At 34.4% G+C, this 23369-nt stretch overlaps 1 protein-coding gene across 1 annotated transcript in view; it reads right to left on the bottom strand.

Annotated features, from left to right (window-relative positions):
- LOC150089433 (spectrin alpha chain-like) overlaps positions 1-23369 on the bottom strand; it is a 579218-nt gene that overhangs the window by 230326 nt on the left and 325523 nt on the right. Inside the window, 2 exon segments of the mRNA XM_090389473.1 lie at positions 6310-6499; positions 12337-12485. Coding sequence (XP_090245599.1) covers positions 6310-6499; positions 12337-12485 — 339 coding nt within the window.

Below are 23369 nucleotides of genomic sequence, written 5' to 3' on the forward strand. Positions count from 1 at the left end.
TGTAGCTAATAATAATAATTTTTTCTTTTTTTTCTTTTTAATTTGCAAATAAAAATTTTAGCTTTTTGAATTATGCTTGTACACCAATGCAAGATCTTTTATTGATGAAATGCAATATTTGTTATATTCATTTTTTTAATGAAAATTTGATTTAAAAAATGTTTGCACCTATTATTTACAATGACAAAATGTTTATTAATTCTTCTAAGAAAAAACATTAAAAAAAATTAAAATCAAGGTCTATTACATTAATGAACTAACAATACAATACAGTAGAGTGTCGATAATCTGCACTAATTGGGACCAGGGTAGTTCGGACTTCTGATTTTTCAGATTCTCGAACTTATCAAAAATACTGTTTTAGAGACTAAAAAAAAAAGGTTTATTAAGTTAGAAATAAAATCACTAAGTTTTACTTACGTAATTTTATTTGTAGGTAAACAAAACAAATGGAACTTTCAGCCACAATAACACATACGTATAGGCTTTAATGAAAATAATAACATTTTTTGCTGCACCATTTTCGAACTTCGTTCCTTTGCTCTCTCTCTTTTCAGCAAAAGTAGTTGAGTTGGACAGCAATCAATTTGTTGCTCATACGACAGTCTCTAATGCGACGATGCTCTGAATGCTTAGGCCCAGCATTGATGTCATTTTCTTCGATGTCATTTTCATCCGTATCATTTTCAGAAGCTCCAGTTTCTTTTATATTCATAATTTCATTTTCATTTAAAACAGAAAACCCAGTAACATCAATTTCATTTTCCATCCACACCCTTGCATCACGTTCATTGTAATCTTCAAACCCAGCAATTGACTGAAACAAGTTGATCATCTCATTCAGTATTTGTCCCTCATCTTCTTCAGTTCAATTCTGCTCATCTCCTTCAGTTCAATTCTGCTCATCTCCTTCAGTTCAATTCTGCTCATCTCCTTCAGTTCAATTCTGCTCATCTCCTTCAGTTCGATTCTGCTCTTCTCCTTTGGTTTCTTCAGCAATAGGCCACAGATTTTTCCAAGAATTTTTTACATTCTGAGCAGTGAGTGATTCCCACACATCAGCTAACATGCAGCAGCTGTCCTTGAGACCGAGCTTTTTAAAAAAAGCTATGATGCTTTCTTCATTGCGTTCTGCTAAAAGTAAATGACACAAGACTTGTTTTTTGTAGATTCACTTCAACTTTGCGATGACTCCCTGGTCCATCGGTTGGAGGAGTGCAGTAAAGTTTGATGGAAGAAACATGACTTGGAATCCATCATCTATTTTGTTTAATGTTTTCACTGAAGAATGTGATGGCGAGTTGTCTAAGATAAGCAAGATGTTGCCTACTTTGCCTTCTCGTTCATATTGTGTTATGTTTCATTAATACTACATGTATATTAATTAAGCTATGTATGTAAGTTTAAATTTATTTTTATTTTTCTAACCTGTGGATAATTCTTATGATTTTCACATTTCACTTAATTTTGTTAATTGATAAGGTAATAAAAGTGTAAATTTGTGCTTTATATCTTCATTTTTATATCATGTGGATAATATTTCTATGATTTTTGCTTATTAGAGTTGCCATTTAACAGAATCAAAGTTCGATTCGCAAATGTAATCCCAATAACCAGCACTTACTGTAATTGTTTTATGGCACCAGCATAAAAAAATAATAAATGCTGGCTCATTTGGATTTTCAACGCTCTACTGTACAATGTATTCTAATTATACTATATTCCTTTACATGTACAATTGTCATATAATTATTTGTATAATTGTTGTATAACTGTCATATTATATTGTAAATAATCAAATATCATTATCAAATTGAAAACTTGTAATACCACTCCTCAAACAATGTTCTATCCCACAGGCCTGAAGACAGGAAACAGTGATTCCTAAAACATAGCCATAAATAGTTTAGGTGTTGGCACTGAGGTAGTTTAATTCCTCAAAATTATATCATTTTGATAATAAATTACTTAATCTACCATGTGATATAATAATGTAGTGTCTGTCAGTTCATTAATATAATAATGAACAATCATGTTCATTATTATATTAATCTTCTAAATAAATAGAACTATTAGTCACATCCACTTTCAAGTTTATAAAACCCATTAAGCTCACAAAAATTCAAACATATTCATGTACACTATTTAATATGTTTTATCAAATAGATAAAATAAATATTTAATTAACAATAATAAATCAAAAACCAATATTACACCAATAAAAATCAAGAAAAGAAAACAATTTATATGATAGTTAATTCTAAAACAAACAGTACCTAAGTTTTGCAGTAGTATTAGCAACTGTCCAGTGAAAAATGTATGTGGGATAATTGCAAATGTCAGGGATTGAACTAATATTTGGGAAATGATGAATTTTACTGGCTCTTACTGGCTTCCAATAGAACTCCTCTGAAGTAGCCTTCTTAATTATAAGAAGTGTGACAGTCAAGTTCCAGATGCAATAAAAAAACAAAAAGTGTAGGAGCTCGAAAAAATTGTTTTATTTTTATTCAAATTAATCACAGCCTGATTGAGTGCACTTATTACACCATTCTAAAAATAGGCAGCATTAGCATCCAAAGAGATGACATTCAATTCGGCGGTTACATTTTTATTTACATCCTCAACACCTTGAAATCTTTCCTTTGGAGCAGTTTTCACCTTGGGAAAAAGGAAGAAGTCCACTGGTGCTAGATTAAGAGAGAAGGCTGTATGGCTGTCCTGTACACTGCCAAGTTTCATCAAAAATGTCTTCACAACAAGTGTGGAATGAGTGGGACATTGTTGTGCAACAAGAACCAGCTGACTTGCTCTCGAAATTGAGGCCTCACTCAGAAAGTGCACTTCAATAGTCTTTTAAGCACCTGTCATAGAATGCAGCATTGACTCTCTACCCTTCAGATACAAATCTCTTGTGAATCATACTGTTATGATCAGAATCATCTTGATCCTGGATTTCTGTAAACAAAAATGATTTTTAAGTCCACTACATGCTCTGATGCTTCATCTCTGGGTCATGCAGAAACATTCAACACTCATCTCTACTTATAATACAATTGAGGAAATTAGGACTGTCTTGACAGGTATGGATGAAGTCTTCACATGATGACATTTTTTGTTGCTTCTGCTCATTAGTGAGGCTGTGCAGCAAAAATTTTGCACTGACCATCCTTTTCCCTAAATCTTCATGCAGCCTAAAATTTCAGATTGATTTTTTTTTTTTTTTTTTTTTTGTTATCCATTATTTATTTTAATATGTAGTACATGTAATATTTTCCTTTCACTTAGTCTCCATGTTTAATCTTTTCCCATAAATAGAAATTTATTCATATGCATGCACACAAAGAAGGGGGGGAAACATTTAATTCCAAACAGACAATATTTCACAACCATAATCAAACATATTTTCAGCAGTATAGCAGCTAAACGATTATTAACTTTTAAATAAGAATATGAAAATTCTGATCAGTGTTAGTAAAAGTACTCGACTAAAAAGTTCTCTTGATTAATTAATACCATCAAGATTTGAACTTGGACAGATACAGACATCTTAGCTCCTTCAAATTAACCAGGTTTTACTGTATAATCAATCATCTTTATTAAATATTGTGCATAGATATACAAATTATTCACATTCAAATTTTGATTATTTACAATAAAGTTTCCTTCTCCTTTAGGTAATTAATGAAATAAAGCAGTTATAACACACAAGGATCTTGTATAAGCTATTTATTGAAATGTTACCACTCCAACCTAAACTTAATACAAATTGGCTACATTTGAGTTCCACTGAACCTGATCACCAGGCCTAAACCACTGTCAGATGAATAATCTCAACAACTGAAAGATTCAGTTGCTAGGATTTCCCCTTACCCCCCCCCACCACCACCACGAGTTATTCCTGGTTTTCCAGCTCACAAACACACACCAGATTCTGTTACTAATTTGTCTACACATAACACTGAAAATTCTGAGATAATTTTTAAATACCTTTTAGTAATATATTGTATTCACTTCTATCTGCACCTCCACATGTACATGCCAACATTCAAAAGTTTTACTTTAAACAAATAATTACCACACAATTTGCAAGAGTAATTTACATGAGGTATTTGAAAAGTTTAAGGACTATGTATATTTTATTATTTGAAAAACCTTATTTTTAATGTAACATCTTAAATATTATATTTTTCTGTTAAAAAGTTATGTCCATCAAACCCAATGTGTTCATAAAAGACAACAAATATACTGTAATAATACACCTATTTTTGAATGCATTGGCTGAGAAAATCCATGAGGAGATAATGAAGACATTACAAACTGACTATCTAACAAAGTACCAATAAAGAACAGATTACTTTATGGAATCAGAATGAACATTAATGAATTCAGTTCTGGATAAAATAGCTATGTCAATCACAAAACACTGATGCTGTTACATGAACTGATTTTGAAGGATCACAAGACTGGGTTACAATACACACAGCAAAGATACTGTGAATAAAGTTATCATACTGTCCACAAAGGATCGAGCACAAGAAAAATTTCAGCAAATTGGATCTTGTGAAAATTCTTGTAAAATCTGCCCAATGCAAACAAGTCTGCCAATGAATTGGTTATGACCACGATTGAAACATGGATTCATTAATCTGATCCAGAAATATATAACAATCCACAGAGTAGCATCATAGAGGATTACGGAATTGCCTCATTACAGGATGATGGCATCAGTGGTTTTTTTTTTTTTTTTTTTTTTGGGGGGGGGGGGGAGGACCAAAGGGTGGTACTCAATCATTCAGCATCAAAAGGATTAATCCATTAGTGGGTGAATATTATTCAGTCTCGCAGCTTGGTAACCATCCAATATTTTGAACTGTCACAACCACCCAATTCTTCTCTACTTATGGCCTACCTATTTCCTGAACAACAGGTAATAATCTAACATCAATGTTTGCTCAAAAGTGTTGGCTACAATTAGTATCGTCAACATTTTAAATATGTTATTCAGGCAGTTATGGAGCATTTCGAGGATCAATAGAGGTGTACACTAAGGGGAATCCAGAAAAGATGAGGGAGCACAGAGTATCAAGCATGTAGGCAATTCAAAGGATTATTCAGATATATATATATATATCTGAAGACATTAGAATCTGACTCTCTAACAAAGTACCAATAAAGAATAGGATTATTTGATGGAATCAGAATGAACATAAATGAATTCATCAGCTCTGAATATAATGGCTCCTGTAAAACCTTGGGACTACTGTGTCCATATTTTTGTGCTTTAAATTTAAGAATAAAACTTCATATTGTATTCACTTCTTAAATAGTTTTATTCTTAAATTTGCTTTTCTTCCACAGGTATGGACAAGTATAGAAATGCAGTCTTTGATACATGATTAGGTGTAGTCCCCTGATGAAATACCTGATTATGTATCAATATTTACTTTTAGCTAACATCCGATTTTAACTTCAAAATTTCTCTATCCCCCTTTTTGGACCTATAACCAAAATTATCCACCCGTATCTGATGCTGGCTACTGTTCCTTATATTAATTTAATCATTTTTATTTAATCAATTTTGCTTTACAGCTCCCTTCTATCTAATTGGCTTTGCAATTCAGCCTATAATTTTGTTTAATTCATTATATCACATAGGATATTCACATTCTTTCTCACACCTATAATATCGCCAATTTCTGCTATCCTTCTCCTATTAGTTATGGCATTTGTGTAATTTATGCTCCATCTTAGCACTTTTTTAACAGACTTATCAATTCTACCTCACACATATAATCTTTTCTATCCTTTGTTGCTGCTTTGCACACTCAGGTGCATTTTTCATATCATCATTATATTTATTTCTATCTTTATTTTTATCTTTATCTTTCCATTACCATTGCACTTTTTTAACCCATTATTTTACCTATTTCACATATATATATATATATATGGTACACCATAAACTTTTGGAATACCCTTCCTATTCAGAAAACACAAATACTATCATTTTGACCATTCCACATTGATGCTGAAATAAGACATTTCATGCATTTAAGCAAACTGGTGTAAAAGCTGGGAAATGTCTCAGGAAAGTTCATTCCCCCTCCTATTAAATAGAATAAATATCTCTTCTGATAACAAACTTCAGGCTTTTAAATAAATAAGGATTTAAAAATACTAAATTGTTACCAAAACAGCAGCTTAATTCATTGATATGTCCATTAGGTTTAACTCTAAATATGAATTGAGAAATGTGTTTTTGTAAAGTAAATACTAATATACTATCCTATTCAAGAAAACAAGTACCTGAGCATTGATAGCCTTATCAAAATCTTCATGTTTTTTTATAAGTGCTTCAACATTATCACCACCCATATCATCGGAGCTAAGAAAGGCTTCTCGACTTGCCATCCAATTTTCTGCTTGCTCACAATCCCGATAGAACAACTGCAGTTCTAAACACTGATCCAGCTTCATACGCCTATCAGCCCATGCTCTAAAGACGATAATAAATTAATTTAAATGATTCATAAATTACCTATACAGAACAATACTGAAATTTAATAACTTAATGTTATGTTCATAGGTGCCAGAGTATACAAATAATTGGGAGGAGCACCAATTTTATGCCTTGGAGAATGCAAACTAACTCATTATGCATAAACATAGCTTAATGAACATAATTATGAATAAACAAATGTGGCATGGTTATAATTATTATTGATATTTAGTGGTAATGTTCTAAGAGCATTACTACAAAACTTGTACAAACAAATTGAAAATAACTAATTCTTCATTATTGCTATGACAAGCAGAATATTTGTCACTTTCTGTCTATTCTGTTTATGAATTAATCCACCAGGATTTCTAGCTTGATATTTTTTTTTTCATCAATGTGGGTGTTCATAATGGCCACACTATTCAGCCTTTGCTGCCATTGTTGATTGTAAATAAGTCTTCCAGCTCCTAAAACTAGAAAAAGATTTTTCAGCAGTAGAAGTTCTTAATGGTATGGTTAGTAGTGCCATTTCAGAAAATATGTTTTTAAAGTGCTTCAATTATCAGATCTCCAAAATTATGACCTTTTCTTATCCAAATCTCCTTTACAGACATTGCAAGTAGTATAGGAATCATCTGTTGTTCCTAAGATTAAATTTTCCATTTTGTTTGTTTATGAAATTATTGCTGTTTTATTTTTGTATCTCGAGTTAAAACATTAAACAGCAATATTTGTCAGTTCAAAATACATATTTTTACAGTAGCCTGCACAGGAGCTTTGATTCTGAGATTCAAGAAAAACCATTTTTCAGTTTTGGAGTTTTGAAATGGGATGCAAGAGACAAATCTTTATTTGATTTTCAGGGAACACTCCTCTGATACAGTAATTCCAGCACATTAAGACCAAGGTTTTTCCACTATTCTGTGACTGTTAACCATATATTTTCAAATATTTTGGGAAAACTTTTCAATGATTCTATTAGAAAACAGATTTTCTCATATGCTGCTGACATGAACTTTTCTCTACAGAGTAGTATTTACAACTTCAGTGTCTCTAAACATGACTGAAAGGGTGACCAAATGAAAACAGAAGTGAAAAGAATTCATGTACACCACAAATCCATGTACTGTTATCTCACCATCAATTTTCTCTGTTTTGGAAATTTCTTCCATAAATTTTTATTGGTTAAATTATTGTTGGTTTTCACAGAATCTAATGACTGATGGTAAAAAATGCACCTTATCGTGCAAAATGAATGCAGATTTACTTTATTCTCGTGCCTTTCCTCATATTGCAGTTCTTGGAGAATACAACTATTTAGTAATAATAATACAACTAATGATTGGGTTTGTCTATATATACAATTATATAGACAAACCCAATCATTTTTGTCATATCAAGCATGCTATGATAACTATGAATATTTCTAATCATATTTTGAAGTCCTAAACTCACATGACAAGTGAGGCAATATACAAACAAAATCCAACTCTATTTCAGAAAATTGAACTTGAATCCCAATAAAAATGCTACAATACCTGTAGAACTATCAAAACAGTGGCCTCAGCAGTCCAAAATGTTCAAATCTTTCTTTACTAGCATATCTTAGTGTTATGAGGATATCATGATGCAAAAGCAATTAAAGCAAAAATATGTCTGTCAGAGTCATTATCACTATGCCCAAAGAGCATCTATTATTCACAGACAGTTAATATACATAAAGGGCCCACTTAGATTTGCTTTATCACTAAGTATATGAAATAGTCAGGAGGAATCTGCAAGTTTGTCAACAAGTGGAAGGAGACAGTCCGAATGGCTGAACAGGATGGCCAAAAAATCAGAATGAGGTTTACTATGAACTGTATCTGACAATCAACAGAATGGAGGTTCCTAAAAGCATATGTTTTTGTGTAAGAAGGTACACCATAAGTCTTGTCAGTTTTCTTTCTATCTATCCATAATCTAGACCTCCATAAGCACAGATTCATTTTATTCTGCAAAGTTTATTGCATGCTTCATCCTTCAACAGTTGCACCCAAGTGGAGGTATATTTGGAATGAAAGATGTCTCTATAATCTGTACAATACACAAACCAAAAGTTATTATGTGTATCATGATCTGGAGATTTTTTCCAGCTCAATCCACATAATTCATTTCCTAAGATTCCAACATGGCCAGGAATTGAACAGATATAAACTTGTTTTCTTGTTTCTGAAATCAGCAAGTTTGGTTCTTCAGACATTGAATCAATGGATGTAAGGAAAGTTTACTGTTCTATAGAGTGAGTATTGCACTAAGGGAGTCAGAAGAGATAATGGCAGGAAAAAAGCTGATGCCCATTAATAACATCCAAAGCTAGTAAAAGCACACAGTTCCGCTGTAGAAGTACTACAAACAAGATGCAAGGAGATATACAGGTAGTTCTCGACTTTACAAGTTAATTCATTCCTAGCGCATGCTCGTAAAGCGGGAATTCATTTCCCATAGACAATGTTAAAAATAGGGGTTACGTTATCAACAATGAAATTAGTTAGCTAATTAGTTTATGTTTAAACAATGATTGATTTATCCAAAGAAATGAAAACATAGCCTGTAAAATCAAGCAAATTATAATAATAAAGAAATTATTTATGACTTACAAATGTTAAAGAATGTTTATCCTTCATCGTCATCATCATCGACTAAATGCACACTTGTTGATCACTCATTTATTGACTCAGCACTCGTTGGTTCGTTGCATAAGGATTCATCTTCTTCAGAAATGCTTCAAGAGGCATTTGTTTCCAAGATAATCTTCTCTTTTAATTATAAATTTCACAATTGCATATGCATAAGCATATTTTAACGGCGCCACAAATTGCAACTAACACGATTCGCGTGGAGTAAGAAGTTTATGACACATGATGACTTATAAAGGCAAATCAACAGCCGACACGTTCTGAATTTATGTCTTGAATAGAAATGTGGCAGAAATTTATTTCCCAAAAGCATATCTTGTATTAGGTTGAACAAAGTTCCTGATGTGTAAATTAAGGTTATTCCCCCCACCCAGTCATCTCTGAATTGGAGGCTTGTTTCTGCAATTTCTGACAGTGTTTCACACCCTTCAGGTGACAGTTCTCTCCAGATCAGCTTGTGATCAACTCAAGAACAAGAAATAGATGAAGAGGATGATAGTGAGTCTCTAACTATTGAATAAATTTAGCCATGGTTTATGGATAATGTAACCATTGAAACCAATACACGACACAAAATATTTCAGTACCCAGGTAAAGTTACAGGTGCGGTTAAACTAGAGGAGTTTTCATTTGTTTTGTATGGCAAAACAAATAAAAACTCCAGTTACACAAAGGACAAGTTCACTGCTAACTGCAATAATTCAAATAAATTCACAAATAAATAAACTTATTGCACTTTATATTAGGGTAACTATGTTATCCCCAGCCTAAAACTATCCTCCCTTAATTTAAATCAGTCTCCTAATTTTGGTTATTTGAGAAAAATAATTAATAAACATGTCAAAACATAGCTGAGTGGTCAATTGAAAGAATGCAGTAGCACATGCACTTTGAGTGGACCGTGGTTCAAACCCATGACTGTTAAATAAAATTAACGACGGTATTCATGATTTATTGTAAACTCCTCTGACAGGAGTTTACAATAAATGCAAATCATGTTGGAGTATAAACAAGAGGGGGGTGGATCTAAAGAACACCACTTGAGTGCCCAATATCCAGACTTCCCAACTTAAAAAAAATTTCTAAGAATACCTCTTTGCATAAATAACCAACTTGACTAATCTTGTTTTTATTTTTCTGGAAGATGCATACCCTTTCTGAAATGCTATTTCTAAAACAGTTCACTTTTAGAAATAGCATTTCCAAACCATTATAAAATTGAATAGAACAATTACCTTGTTATTTAGTAAAGTTCATAAATAACATTGTTAGAATCCAAATGATGGCCGTACAACTTTTTCACTGCTGAAATAAAATTATGTAACGTGGTTTTTGTAATGAAATAAATTCATGTACAGTCGTTTTTCATCTTGTTCCACCTAAAGTTTACTACTTCCTAAATAAGCAGTTCTGAAATGAAATTTATATATGAGTTTTCCCACCAGCCAAAGTACTACGTATGAGGTTCATATTACAAAAACTGATAAATTGCTTAGCAAACATCACTAAACAATGCACTAAACTAAATTGCTAAACAGTTTACTACGATATGATTAAAAAGAGGCCTGTGCGCTCTGGATTCATTATTACTATTGTGGATTATTGTAGACACAGAGCGAAATGGAGAAAGAATAAATAATGACAAGTTTAATATTAATTGGAAAATACACATATATTAAATTAGATACATACAAAAGCTTTCGGTTAGTTTGTTAACCTTCATCAGTCAAACTGACAGTTAAGAGCAGGGAACATGAGGGTATGTACTGCCAGTCATGTATATGAACTGCGTGATGTGATGGTTAATTGTTGGATGTTGAAGCCTGTGGATGTGACGCATGTGAACATTGCCAATGTTTGTCATTCATCAAAATGGTTGCTTCAATGATCACATGCTCTATACCTCAGTCAACAGGAGCAGTGGATGTCGTGTCCACCCTATCATGAAGCAACCATTTTGATGAATGACAAACGTTGGCAACATTCACATGCGTTACAAGATCAATACAATTACAATAAATGGGAAATATAGCTATCACACATTTGACATTTTTTAAGCTTCGTAAACTAGTATATATTGCTGCGCAGGTTGCTATTCAGCTGGATGCCAAGTTTTCGCTCACCAGGTGTTACTCACAGGCGAAATAGCGCATGAGCCAATGCAAAAATCATGTTATACTGCATTGTTTCCTAATATATCAGTTGTGTTGGAGAAAATTCGCGTTGCAAAAATGCACATTATAGAAGAACTGACTGTACCTATTATACGGTAGTCATAAAGGAAATCAGATTTGTCAGAAAAGATCTCCTTAATAAATCTATGTTGTAATTTCCATTTAATTATATTCCTGTCAAGATGGTCCTGCATTACGTCTTTAAACACTGACTCCATTACTTCCCCTGGCACAGAATTCAATAATTATTCTTAGAAGTCTGTAATTATTCAAGTTTCATCCTTTTGATCCCTTTCATAATCCTCTGGCAAGACTAACGTGCTCTCAGAGTGCTGACTAGTGATAACCAACATCTACCATCTTATCTATTCACTGTACAGAAAATTAAAACACCAATTTCTATGTTGGTAAATCCGAAATATATCATTACAGAATTCATTAGTCTGGAAATATATTAACTATATTAATATCATACTTGATATTAATATAGTTGGAGAAGGATGTTTTCCGTGAAATCTAGATTTCCATAATGACTAATCTTATACCACATGAATATTAAGATAGTTTCTTTAGCTATTAACTAAATCTCTATACATTAAGGTAACATTTTGGAAACCTTGCCAGAATACATCCTCAGACCATACATATTTGCCAATATGTGCAGTCAGAAATGAGACTTTCAGCAAGCAGTAGGCCGGCAACAGCCTATGTATGGTCTAAGGATGGGTTTCAGCAAGGTTCCCAAAAAGTTACCTTAATGTATAGAGATTTAGTTAATAGCTAAATAAACCATCTTAATAGTCACATGGTATAAGAGTACTTAATATTGTTAAGCTAAAAATTCTGCAGAATCTCTCTAAAAAGTTCATTAAAATGAAAGTTTGTTATTGTGATAGTCATTAAAATTAGAGTTGAATGTATGTTTTTATACACATTCATAATGAAAATATAGTAGAATTATGGAGGGAAAAATAATACTTACTTCTCTAGTTCCCTGCGGGCCTCATTCATTTTCTCCAATTTTTCTTGAACTTCAACACTTGCATAATGATTACTTTGGAGAAGTTGCTGACCAAACATATCAAAAGCTTGAAAAGTTCCTGTGCGAGCATCAATTTCTGTACGATGCTCCTAATTTCAAAAGAAATTAAATGATTTCATAAATGCAGAATAATGCAAAGGTTAAAAAAAAAAGTTATGAAACAAATTTGCTATCCATCAGAAGGAGCAAAAAGAAAATGTATTAAAAAAACTGAAAACCAGTAAACTAGTACAAAGTTGCCAGAGTGGAATTTTTTTGGTACAAGGGCTACTATGGCCAAAATGCACTACAATACACTACAGTACAAAGTAAATGAGACATCAAAATAGAATGTACCACTTTTATGAAAACTGGTTAATAGCTTTAGGGCATGAAAATAATATAAGCAAATAATTATCTACAGAAATCACTTAATAAACCAAGTAACAAAAAACATATAATAATGTAACATACACAAGAAATAAAAATTATAGAATTCAAAAGTGAAAAACTATAAAAAAAAAAGTATAGTCGTGAAGGTTCATAAACTGGTTTTTTTGTAGTGATTATCCATCAAGATTAATTCTAATTATTTACAATCTAGACTATGATAAAATTTTATTACGGTATAAATAATGTAAGCAAACAGAATTTATCTTGATGAAAAATGTGTAGTATGGAACTTTCTCAAGATTTTAGCACTTAAAATTTTAATTCATTAAAAATAAAAAATTTTGATATTAAATTTTAATGGATCATAATTACACTCACTTATCAAAATATGAGTTGCACTACCATTATGAATAATGCACTGCTCTAGAACCATAAAAGATTATCTAGCCCAAGCTAAATTCAACAGTAAACAGATCTAGTTATATTGTACAATGTGAGGTGCATCATCCACTGGCAAGCTCCTTGATTTATACTTTCACAGAAGCTAACTTCTAGAAACATCACAGGTAAACAAAATGCAAATGGTATAGTGGAAACGTGAGTCAAATGGAGAAAATAAATAAGGGTTTCTTTACCACTGACTTATGAGGTAAAAAAAAAAAAGTGCATTTTCTGCATTTTTGAAAATGAGATGGTGTTATCCGAAATCATTTCACAAGGTTTCACTGTCAATGCACTGGCACAATAAGTTTCAAAACATTTTAGATATGCAACCCATCATAAACAAACAACCTGAAAAATGGTGAAATGAATGGTTCTTTCACTATCACAATGCACATCACTTGCTATCTGGTAATCCTTGACTGACAAAACATTCCTGCCTTGCTGCACCTGCCCATTTACCTGATTTGGCACCATACATTTGGCTATTCCCAAAATTAAAACAGGACATGAAAGGAAAATTATTTGAGTCAATTCAAGAAATCAAATTAAACACAACAGGCAACCTAAAAGCATTCACAAAAGAATACTTCCAAAAATGTCTTTATCAGTGATGATGGAACCTATGATGGAACCCATGTGTGGTTACAGAAGGAGTTTATACTGAAGAATGTTAACAATATAAACATTTACCACTGAATACCATTAATTCTTTCTGCAACATTCAAACTTTTTAATTCAACTGTGTGTGTTCATTAAAAAGAAAAAAAATTCCCAATCAAAGGAGAACGAAAAAGTGCCAAAAACCTCAATCACTACTCTTAATCACTAGTGTAAAATAACCATAGCATAGCACAGTATGAGGGCAACCTTCTACTTTAAATCTTACCTTTCTTTATAAAACAGTTCCATACTATATGATATGATTTTCCTCATCCTACACTATCATTAGTTTTATCATCAACCTCAAAGTCTTTTTAGACTCCAAAATGTTTGACAAAGAAGAGCATATTCACAGAGAAATGATGACAATAAAACTGTAAAATCTTGTTTGGTTATCTGGTCCCTTACATAAAGAAATTAAAAAAAACATATGTTCACAACTTCATTACATTTTTATTGGGAATCACTCAATGTGTTTATATTTTTGCAAATAATGGACAAATCTGAACACCATAAGGGAATATTAGAAGGGCAAATGGTGAGAAAATGAACTTTTTCTGCATCTGCCAAAAAAAAAAATAAAATAAAATAAAATAAAATAAACTTGCAAAAGAAGGGTTTAACAGTGAAAGAAATCACTGATGATGATATGGTACACACCTTGAAAGCATCTGATCCATCAACTGACATGGTAAAAAAATAAGCAGTGGAACTGAAATGGGGAGAGAGAGCCCATATAAGATGATCCTTAATAAACTTCCTGATCAGTGGGGGGAAGACTAAGAATGGATAATTAGCACAAAACATTGCTTCAATAGGTTAATATTGATTACTCGGAAGAAATTCTGATGATGGGATCAAGCAGTAAGTTTAGGAATTAGGCCAAAAGCACTTAATTAATAAACTAACTTTGTATTATCCACATGGTAAAAGAGTGATTCATTTCAAAATTAATCCATGGATAATTACTACATAATGTCATTTCAAATTATATTGCTGCAATAGAAAATAGAAAGTCAGATACTGTCTATTGCAAACCAACAACTATCAAGTAATTAAATAGTACAAGATATAGGCAACTCATATGAATAGTTAAAACATTCTGATGAATGTTTTAGAACATTCAAGGAAGGGTGCAAGATGGGTCTCACAGCTTCTGGAACCTAATCAAAAACATGATCTGTACAAGCCTTTCTCAGAATTGGTGGTATGTTATGAAGCAAAGCAGGAAAATTATTTGGCAAGATTTATAACTATGGATGAGACATGGATACACCACTATCAGCCTGAGTCAAAGCAGCAGTTCAAACAATGGCAACATCATAGTTAGACACTTCCAAAGAAGGCAAAAACAGTTCCATCAACTAGAAAGATGATGACAGCAATCATTTGGGGTTCCAAAGAAACAATAATGGTGGCAGCACATTAGACTATACCAGGCATACACTGTGCCAAACTTTAAGTAAATTAAAAGTGCTATCAGGTTTAAAAGTGCTATCAGGAACAAAAAGAATGTTCGCAAAAAGTGTCTTCTTTGCCGGAACAATGCTGCTGCTGCTCAAAATCAATAATCACAGTAACTGAAATGTATTACTACACCAACCTTATTCATCAGATCTGGTGAATAAGCCAAACTTAAATTGGGTAAACAAAAATTCAAAACAAATGAAGAGATTATTTCAGCTGTGGAGACATTTTTTTTCATGCAATGATGAATCAGGCTACAAGAGTAGGAGATTATATTAAGAGTAGGAGACCGGCAGAATTACTTAACAGGTACAAGACAATGCTGAAAAAAAGCCATGAGTTAGGGTTGAATTTGAAAGTGTCTGCAATTCTGCCCAGACACGATAGGAGGGAGTATATTATGAGAGCCTTGGCGATCAATTCGGCCCTGGAGAGATTGTGCAAGGCTCAAGGGGTAGAATTTTTCTCAGCCTGGTCTGTGCTTGTTAACAGGAGAGACTGCTTCTACAGGAACGGGATACACTTAAATAGAAAGGGTGCAAGAATATTTGCTGATGCTATCAAGGCAGAGTTAGGTGGGTCGGAAAACTGCTAGCTTGGGGGGATACACGGACTAATAGATTAACAGTAGTCGCTGGCAGAGGTAAAAGCGATTCTTGCACTACTTCTATTGAAATGCAATTGAGTAGCAGCCTGGAAAGCAAGGCAATGGGAATTTCCAGGACTGTTGGGAGTCATAGTGGAACAAGTAAATACATGGGCTGTGTTAGGGTAACTAAGAGTAGAAACAGGTGCATGTATACTTGCATGTACACCAATGCTAGCAGTATAGTTAATAAATTCAATGAGCTTAAAGTGCTAGTCATGACATCAAAGGCAGATATTGTTGGGATATCAGACACATGGTGTCACACAGACATAAGCAGTGCAGAACTGGAATTTGGGGAGTACAATGTGTACAGAAAGGACACACAGGACAGGAAGAGAGGAGGGGTTATGCTGTTAGTTAAAAAACACAAAATCTAAGGAAGTGCATCCAATTGATGTTGGTGGACAATGCAATGTTGAGTCTGTTTGGTGTGACATAAGCACTGGGAAAGGAAAAATGAGTAGGTGTGTGTTATAGGCCTAATGAATCTGATCAGTATAATGAGCAATTGTGCAGAGAAAGAGTGGGCCAGTAAATTAGAGTGTCTTATAATGGGAGATTTTAATTTCCCGGATATTGACTGGAATTTGTGTGTTGGTCACTCACACACTAGCAAGGCTTTTGTGGATTTATTGGATGATTGTTTTCTACAGCAGCATGTTCGGGAGGCAACTAGAGGGAGTAATACTCTTGATCTCATTATCAGTAGTGATTCTTCATGCATCAAGAATCTGCAGATAAAGGAACCACTATGTGGCAGTGATCACAGCGTGCTGAAGTGGGATTTTCTCAAAAAGGTAACTACCATCAAGGGTAAAGAGAAGGGTTTTTGCTTTAGTAAAGGTGACTACAGTGGTCTGAGACAGTATTTAAATTCTATATGGTGGAACCAATTGATGATGTTACCAACAGTAAATACAAAATGGGAAGCATTCAAAGAATTAATATTGGAAGCCACTAGGCTTTTATATGGTGGAATATAAATTGGTTCCACCATATATTCTATACGGTGGAACCAATTGATGATGTTACCAACAGTAAATGACAAAATGGGAAGCATTCAAAGAATTAATATTGGAAGCCACTAGACACTGCTCATCGTGGACTAATGTTATCAGTGGAGTCCCTCAAGGTTCAGTATTGTGCCCATTGCTGTTTTCTGTATTTATAAATGATATTGATGATGGTATATCAAGCTTAATGTCCAAGTTTGCAGACGATATGAAGGTTGGCAGGGTTGTTAATGACACTAATGACAGTAAACTGCTGCAACAGGAATTAGAAAAGTTGAGCAGATGGGCTGAGAGGTGGCAAATGAAGTTTAACATTGACAAATGTAAAGTACTACATATGGGAAGCAGTAATCTCAGAGTAACATAACAACTCTGTGGTACCACAATGACAGCGGTAGAGAATGAAAAGGACCTTGGGGGTAATTGTGCAGGCAGATATGAAGTTTTCTGAGCAGTGGAGATGGTTTGCAAGAGTAGCTCATGGTGTCTTGTCAATGATATACAGGAATTTTTCTAGCAGGGATAAGGAAGTGATTATCCCCTTGTATACGGCAATGGTCAGGCCACACCTTGAGTACTGTGTACAAGTCTGGAGGCCTCATTTTAAGAAGGATGTAGAGCTGTTGGAACGAGTACAGAAAAGGGCAACAAGATTAGTGAATGGAACAAAGAGTTGCTCTTACAAAGAAAGGCCTAAATTTTGCAAATTACAGTTTCTGGAGACTAGGCTCCTGCAAGGTGATCTGATTGAGGTGTATAAAACCTTGACTGGTTTGAGCATGCTCAATGCGTATGAGAATCTGCTATGGATAAAGGGATGGTTGAGTGGGAGAAGACAGAGTGGTAATCAATGGATACTGCTCTTGCTCAGAATAATCACCGAAGAGGGCATAAATTCAAATTGAGAAAAGCCGGTTGTAGGATAGATGTGCGGAAGTTTGTCTTTAGCCAGCGGGTGGTTGATTACTGGAACAAACTTCCATCTGTCGTTGTAGAAGTTGATAGCTTAAATAGATTCAAGGCAGAACTTGACAAACATTTGGAGTGAGTGGGGAGGTGAAATAAGGAGGGTTTTTTTTTTTTTTTTTTTTTTTGGCTGATGCTATATAAGCTTGCTTTCTTTCATCATGTGCCAATGCTAATGGTACGCATGCAAAGTAATAATAGCCAAGAGTGATTTAGCTATATTGCTGCAACAATGAAACAAGTGTACAGCTCCAAGGAGACCATAACAAGTTAAGTGTCATTGAATCATATTAGCAGTAGTAGAGGCATGTGATGCAAGAAAGAAAGCTTATGTAGCATCAGCCAAAAAAAAAAAAAAAAAAAAAACACTATTTCACACATCCATTCCCTCTAAATATTTGTCCAGTTCCTCCTTGAATTTATTTAAGCTATCAACTTCCACAATGATAGATGGAAGTTTGTTCCAATAATCAACTACCACTGACTAAAAGCAAATTTGCACACATCTCTATTATATAACTGTCTTTCCTCAATTTGAATTTATACCCCACTCCTCAGGTTTGTAATCTGAGCAAGAGGAAAAATCTCATCAGAATTGAGCCTGCTCAACCTATTCAAGGCCTTATAAACCGCAATGAGATAATCTCACAGGTACCTAGTCTCCAGACTCTGCAATTTGCAGAACTGAAGCCTTTCTTGATAAGATCACCCATTCGTTCCCCTCACCAACCTTGTTGCCCTTCTCTGTACTTGCTCAAACAACTCTACATCCTTCCTAAAATGATGCCTCCAGACCTGTATGCAGTATCCAAGGTGTGGCTTGACCCATTGCCTTATACAAAGGGATAATCACCTCCTTTTCCCTATTAGCAAAATTCTTTTATCATTGACATTATATATCATTGACAATACCCCATGACCTTCTCTGCCAGGCTGTCTGCACTGCTCAGAAAATTTCTTATCTGACAGCACAATTACTCCCAGGTCTTTTTCATTTGTTACACCCTAAATGTAGTACCACACAGTTGGTACATTTCTCTGCGGTTACTGCTACCCATATTCAGCACTTTGCTCTTGTCAATGTTAAACTTCAGTTGCCATTTCTCAGCCCATCTGCCCAAATTTTCTAGATCCTGTTGCAGTAGCACACTGCCATTACTGTCATTAACAACCCTCCCAACCTTTGTACCATCTGCAAACTTTGACATTAAGCCTGATATAACTTCATCAATATCATTGATAAATATACAAAACAACACTGGGCCCAACATCAAACCCTGGGGAACTCCACTAATAACATTAGTCCATGAAGAGGACTAATGTTATTAGTGGAGTTCCACCCTTTTATCTATTAGTCCATGGATAAAAGGGTGGTTGAGTGGGAGACAACAGAGAGTGGTAATCAATGGATGCCTCCCACTCAACCACCCTTTTATCCATTATACCAACTTGCCCTTAATACCATACTGCTCCAATTTGTACAGTAGTCTTCCATGCGCAACAGTGCTAAAAGCTTTTCTGAAATCCAAGTATATGATATCAAAATTATTTTTTGCATCCAGTTCCTCTTTGTAACCACATAGTATCCAATCAAATTTGTCAGACAAGACTTTTCCTTAACAAACCCATGCTGTGTCTGAATTATTACTACAGTCTTGTCAAGATGATCCTGCAATGCATCTTTAACCAGCAACTCCATTATTTTCCCAGGAACAGAAATTAAACTAACTGATCTGTAATTACTAGTGTCACTCTTAGATGCTCCTTTGTGAATTGGGGATACATTTGCACATCTCCAGTCTGTGGGGACTTCCCCTGAGTCCAAGGATGCTCTCATAATTATGGCTAAGGGTTTGCTAACTTCCTTTGCAGCCTCCTTTAATATAACTAGATAGTCTCATCCACCCCGGGTGTCTTTCTTGTGTTTAACTTCCACAATTTCTCCTCCACTTTGCTCTCAGTTATTACAAAATCATTAAGCACCCTGTTACAGTTTGATAAACTTCTGGCATTCTCCTCCCTTAATAACTCCTCATGTGTGAATGTGGATACAAAATAATCATTCAGATTGTCTGCTATCTCAGCAGGATCATCAACAGTCGAGCCATCAATATAAAGTGGACCAATCTGATTCATCCCCTTCCTTCTAGAGTTTATATAAATAAAGAAGTCCTTGCTGTTTTTCTTATCATCCTTCACCAAATATTTCTCGTAATCTGGCTTAGCTTGCCTAACCTCCTTTGTGACTTGATGCAGACTAGCTTATATCTATCACAGGCTTCTATGATTACGAGATCATAGATGTAATAATTGATGCAATGGCACTAACTTGTCCGTTTAGTGAATCTTTCCATAGTTTGAGGCTCTAGCCCAAAAACTGTCTTAGTCTACACAGTCACTAGTGAGCATCACTGCTTCACAGAGGTAACTTTTAAATATGCCTCCATAAAGCACATGAATAAAAAACAGACAATTTTTTTTAAATCTCCAAACTTATAAAATACTATTTCCAAATTAATCCCAGTAATGTTGAATGCATTAATTACACTAGGATGCGTGCACATGCACACACACTTTAGATTGTAAAGTGCTGTCTTTATTTACTATGACTGTTTAATGCTATAACTCTGTCATGCCTTTTTAAATCTAGAATTCCACTTATCTGTAATACTGCCAACAAAATTTTTGTCATATTAGCCAATTAAAGCAGTACAGTGGCAGACAAAAAAAAAAAAATTGCATCACTTGTGAATTTTGCGAATAATGTATTTTGTGCTGCACTGCGGGTTGCAGAAATGTTCGAAATGCATTTTTTTTTAGATGGGATATATATATATATATATATATATATATATATATATATATATATATATATATATCTCTGTGAATGAAATCCAATAAAAAGACTCCACCTGATATACCTAATTGCCATAAATATCTTCCCAAAGAGTAATATGCATAATTAATGGAAATATGAGAAATAATGCAAATGGAAATATGAGAAATAATGCAAATGGCAATCACGACAACCAAACATACATTTTACTGCATTTACATATACAAACTGAAATGACAAGTTAATGTAATATTATTATGTACTGTAAATCAGCAAAATAAGTCCTCAGTATTTTGTTGTTCCTCCTCAAACTGCAATTGCAGCCTTGCAACGATCTGGCATAGAGTTAATCAACTTCTGGAAATATGGTTGCCCAATTCCGTGGTACCACACCCTTACAGTGCTCTCCTGCAGTTGAATCTTACTTACTGGCTTCTTCTGAGCAATTTTAAATGAAATTATGTACCAGCAATTTTCAATAGGGTTCAAATCTGGACTGTTGCCGGGCCAGCCCAACACTGTAATGCCAGCATTTCTGAGGTATGACTGCACTTTAAGGGAGAAAAACAAGGGAAAACATTACATTGGTGTAAGTATGTTTTAAGCCTTGTGAGACAAGAAGACAAACTCATCATTAAATCTAAATAGCATAAAACGGCAAAAAAGCCAACATGAGAACGACGAGAAGCATCGGATAACTTACGCGGAAAATTGGTTTCCCGATACGGTACTCTAGCACTGTTCGCTCAGTAAACAGATGGTAAGTGTTAGCAGTCTAGAGCAAAGTCGAGATCGATATATTGATTAACAGGTAGCATGGCAAACAATGTGCTGATTGGTGTGTGAACACAACACAACACACGATAACATCAGTTTAGTATCCTGTAACTCAGAAGCACTAATGGTAACTTGCCCTAAGTGCCGCTTTCCATAACGGTGAAAAAGGGTCAGGTTACTTCCACTTGAATCCCATGGGAGCTTGAACCCCTCTCGAAATGGAGGAAGTAACCTAACCTTTTTTCTTTAGAATCATGGGTGGACTAGCGCAGAAATTGTTTATTAACAAAATATTAATTTTTTATTACTGTACTTTTATTTTTTGAGACACTCGTGCGGATACACACACGTCATAACGTCAATCAACGCCTCAATAGCTATTTGCTATATATATATTTATATATAAAAAGAATCTTTCTTTCTTTTTCTATTATTTCCTAACCTACCATTTAAGGTCGGGTTACGAAATATAATGAAAAATAGAGAAACCTTTTCCTTTTTTCATAACCAAACCTAAATCAACAATATAGTAAAAACACTCATGAACTCCAAAAATCTGCTTTTAATAATGAGAAAAAACATAATGAAGAACATAAAAAGGAACGGAACGAAACTTTTATTAATTTAGTTTTCATCAACCAACATTTTATTTTCCTTACAAATTTCTTCCATCTTTAAAAGATTCACTGCTGGTAACCTGTTTACCGTTCATCACAAAACTATTATGCACTGTTCTTTACTCATAAATACACATTATAATGCCAACCAATGACTATGCAGTAGCTTGTCGTCTTTCACGCCCACCACCAATCGTTTTGTTTGCCACGCCTACCTGTCAATCAATATATATCCTTCTTGATTTCGGCTCCAGACTGATAACACCTACTGTCTGTTTACCGAGCAAGCAGTGCTAGAGTCCAGCGTCAGGAAACTAATTTTCTGCGTAAGTTATCCAACTTTTCTCGTCGTTCTCATGTTGGCTTTCTTTACCTTAGCCCATAAAACTTATCAATTTTGCTGTGTGGCAAGGTGCTGAGTCCTGTTGAAAAATGCAGTTTTGGATATCTGTATGGTGATTCCTAATAATGGGTTTCAGGCCCTCCTCCAAGATAGCAGTGTAGGTTTCTACATTTACCGTTTCATTAATAAACCGAATTTTCCCCACCCCTTTGCTTGTTATGCATCCTCAGACCATCTGACTGGCGGGGAACTTTACAGTCGGTGTTATGCAGTTAGGATAGTATACCTCCGATTTTCGTCTTCTGAGATATATCACTTTCTATCCGAGTCATTCAAGTTGAATTTCGATTCGTCAGAAAAGATGATGGTGTCCCATTGCTCTTTTGTCCATGAAACATGCATTCTAGCCCAAGCAAGTAGCTCCTTCCTCATTTGTTGGGTCAACAAAGGCTTCTTCTTGGGCTGATAGGCATGCAGACTACAATCCGAAAGCCGTCTTTGGACAGGCACTTTTTTCAACACCGGAGCCATCTCAAAGTCCAGTTTTAGATCAGGAGCACTAGCATGGTGATTACAAAGGCATAGCCATTTCAATATCAATCTTGGGAAGACATAGTCACTCTCTTACGACTTGATCCAGGTCTTCTCTTCACATCTCTACCTGCAGCTTTATTCAGCACACCGAGCTGAATATTCCGATTTCGCGCCAGTTTATACAGACGGTTCTAAGTCGGAATCATACGTGGGATCTGCTGCTGTCTTTACAGATACCACTATATCAGAGCAGATTCCCTCTGAATGCAGTATATTTACTGCAGAGCTGCATGCC

The sequence above is a fragment of the Mastigoproctus giganteus genome, chromosome 2, assembly GCF_048544385.1.
Source record: "Mastigoproctus giganteus isolate SK-2022 chromosome 2, ASM4854438v1, whole genome shotgun sequence".
In the NCBI taxonomy this organism is placed as follows: Eukaryota; Metazoa; Arthropoda; class Arachnida; order Uropygi; family Thelyphonidae; genus Mastigoproctus; species Mastigoproctus giganteus.